Source organism: Chlamydomonas reinhardtii, chromosome 10 (genome assembly GCF_000002595.2).
Source record: "Chlamydomonas reinhardtii strain CC-503 cw92 mt+ chromosome 10, whole genome shotgun sequence".
In the NCBI taxonomy this organism is placed as follows: Eukaryota; Viridiplantae; Chlorophyta; class Chlorophyceae; order Chlamydomonadales; family Chlamydomonadaceae; genus Chlamydomonas; species Chlamydomonas reinhardtii.
The window spans coordinates 6,063,054-6,065,553 of NC_057013.1; the positions used below are offsets into that span (position 1 = coordinate 6,063,054).

Sequence of the window (2,500 nt, forward strand, 5' to 3'; positions counted from 1 at the left end):
GGAAGCGGGCGGGAGGGAGGGGGGCGGGAGGGAGGGGGGCTGGAGGGACGGGGGCGGGATGGAGGGGGGCTGGAGGGAGGGGGGCTGGAGGGAGGGGGGCGGGATGGAGGGGGGCGGGAGGGAGGGGGGCGGGAGGGAGGGGGGCGGGAGGGAGGGGGGCTAGAGGGAGGGGGCCGGGAGGGAAGGGGCGGGCGGGAGGGGGAGCGGGGGTTACTGATGACGTGCATCGGTACGCGCAACCCCACATCTGCTGTCTACTTCGCTACACTTCTCTGTACCAATCCTTGCAAATCCCCCGCCGCAGCCTGTCCTGGACGAGTACAGCCGCGGCCGCATCTACAGCGGCCACATGCACGAGGGCCACCACCTGCTCACGGACGCCGGCGACAGCCCCACGCGATCCATCATCGCAGGACTGGCCACAGCGCTGGGCGGCGTGGTGCCCGCACACCAGGTGGGTGGGTGGGAGGGGGAGTAGGGGGTTGGGGGTTGGGGGTTGGGGGTTGGGGTCGCAGGGTGGGGGAGGAAGCGTGTGTGTGAGAGGGCAGAGGTGGTGCGTGTTGACTTGGGTGCAGGGCACGTGGGTGCAGGTAACGGGAGCGTGGACATGTGACGGCGCCAAGGCTGCCCGCTGTGATCCCGCTGTTACACGCCCACGTTCACTACGCATCCTACACCCACCCGCCCCTCCTCGCCCCCGCCCCCCCCCCCCGCTCGCAGCGCTACTGCACGGCCGAGCACGCCGTGGTGGAGGACTGGCGCTGGTCGGTGGGCGCCGTGCCCTGGGGCCCCTACTCCAACTACACAGCGCTCAGGTGCGGCGCAGGGGCGGGCAGGGCGTAGGGGCTGCCAACCACCACGGCCACCACCACGGCCACCACCACAACCGCCGCCGCCGCCGCCTGCTGCCGGCCCCCGCATGCCCACACACACACGCTCCTCCACCCTTCTGCATACCGTACCGTCGCGGTACCAGCCCGCCTGCTGGGCTCTTCTTCTCTCTCCAACCTCCCTCCCCGACCCCCTCTTCCCCAAAGATTGCCTACCGTTTACTTCCATTGCTAATGAACCATGAATCATGCATGTAACCCGCCCCTTTGCCGCCCTCCCCCGCAGCTCCATCTTCGCCTCCACCGCCCGGCGCAACCTGCTTGTGTCGCGCATCGAGCAGCCGCTGCGGCGCCTGATCGCCACCATGGACCAGGTGGACGCCTTCATAGCGGCGCACCTGCAGGTGGGGCAGGGGCAGGGGTAGAGGCACAGGGGCAGGGGGACAGGGGCAGGGACAGGGACAGGGACAGGGACACGGAGGGAGGGAGGGTTGTTGTTGGGCCGGCTCCATGGACCTGCCTGCACAACATCAAACAACACCGGCTTTATCAACAACACCCTCACTCTCTTCTTCCTAACCAGACATGCGCCCATGCCGGGAATCGCCTCCGCCGCCCTCCTCTCCGCCGCCTTCCCTCCCCCCCCCACAGGGCCCCTTCGCATCCCTCAAGGTGGCCCGCTCCAACTTTGTGGAGCGCTCCTTCCACACCATGATGCCGCACCACCACCTGCTGGACGACCTGGCCAGGTCGGGGGGCGGGGGCGGGGGCGGCGGGGGCGGGCGGCTGGATAGGGGAGCGGGCGGCTGGATAGGGGCGGGCGGCTGTAGAGGGGAGCGGCTGGAGCGCGGGGGGGAGGGAAAGTGTGGGAATGAGAGGGAGTGCGTGGGGAATGTGTGTGTGCGTGTGTGTGTGTGTGTGTATTGAGGGAAGTGGAATGCGTGTGCGTGGTGTGGAGTGGACATCTGGGTATGTGGCCGAGCCGATGGCCCCGCGGGTACTTAGGGCTTGCTGGCGCGACCCTCCTCGGCCCCCCCCTCTCACGTCTGCTGTCTACTTCGCTACACTTCTCTGTACCATCTTTGCAACCCCCATCAACCCCACACACCACCCCCTCTTTGGTTTAGTTTGGGCTGGCATTTACAGCCACCCCCCACCACCACCACATACACACTCACACCCCTCTATCACACCTCCCACAGGCAGCACCACTCCTACCGCAACGCCTCCCAGCCCCTGCACGCCGCCGCGCGCCAGCTGCTCAGCACCGTGGGCGGCATGGCCAGCGACGCCGTGAGGCGCGCCGGAGCCGCCGCCGCCAAGGCCGGAGCCAAGGCCGGCTCCGGCTCCTCCTCCTCCTCCTCCTCCTCGCCGGCGGCGGCGACGGCCAGCTCGGGCCGGCACCTGCAAGAGGCTGACCACGAGCGCGAGCATGCGGAGCAGGTTGAGGAGAAGCACTACCTAGCAGGTTAGCTGTCGGCTGCTGCTGCTACGGGTGCTAAGGGTGCTACTCGACCGACAGCTGCACGCCTGTGCTCCTGAGCAGCGCTGCAAGACTGCACGCAGACGTTGTCAACAGCGGTCTTTGCTCAAACCCTTCCTCCAACCGCTGCCGCCCCCGCCACCCCCCGAACCCCTGACGCTGCTCCCACCCCACCGCTTCTCTATAC

The 2,500-nt window shown here is 68.4% G+C and overlaps 1 protein-coding gene across 1 annotated transcript in view; it reads left to right on the forward strand.

Annotated features, from left to right (window-relative positions):
- The window catches only part of CHLRE_10g463300v5 (uncharacterized protein), a 12,922-nt gene that overhangs the window by 7,838 nt on the left and 2,584 nt on the right, over positions 1 to 2,500 (forward strand). Inside the window, exons 17-21 of the mRNA XM_043067198.1 lie at positions 305 to 454; positions 721 to 815; positions 1,117 to 1,234; positions 1,482 to 1,579; positions 2,033 to 2,298. Of these exons, the coding sequence (XP_042920595.1) occupies positions 305 to 454; positions 721 to 815; positions 1,117 to 1,234; positions 1,482 to 1,579; positions 2,033 to 2,298 (727 nt within the window). The remainder of the gene's footprint in view (positions 1 to 304; positions 455 to 720; positions 816 to 1,116; positions 1,235 to 1,481; positions 1,580 to 2,032; positions 2,299 to 2,500) is intronic.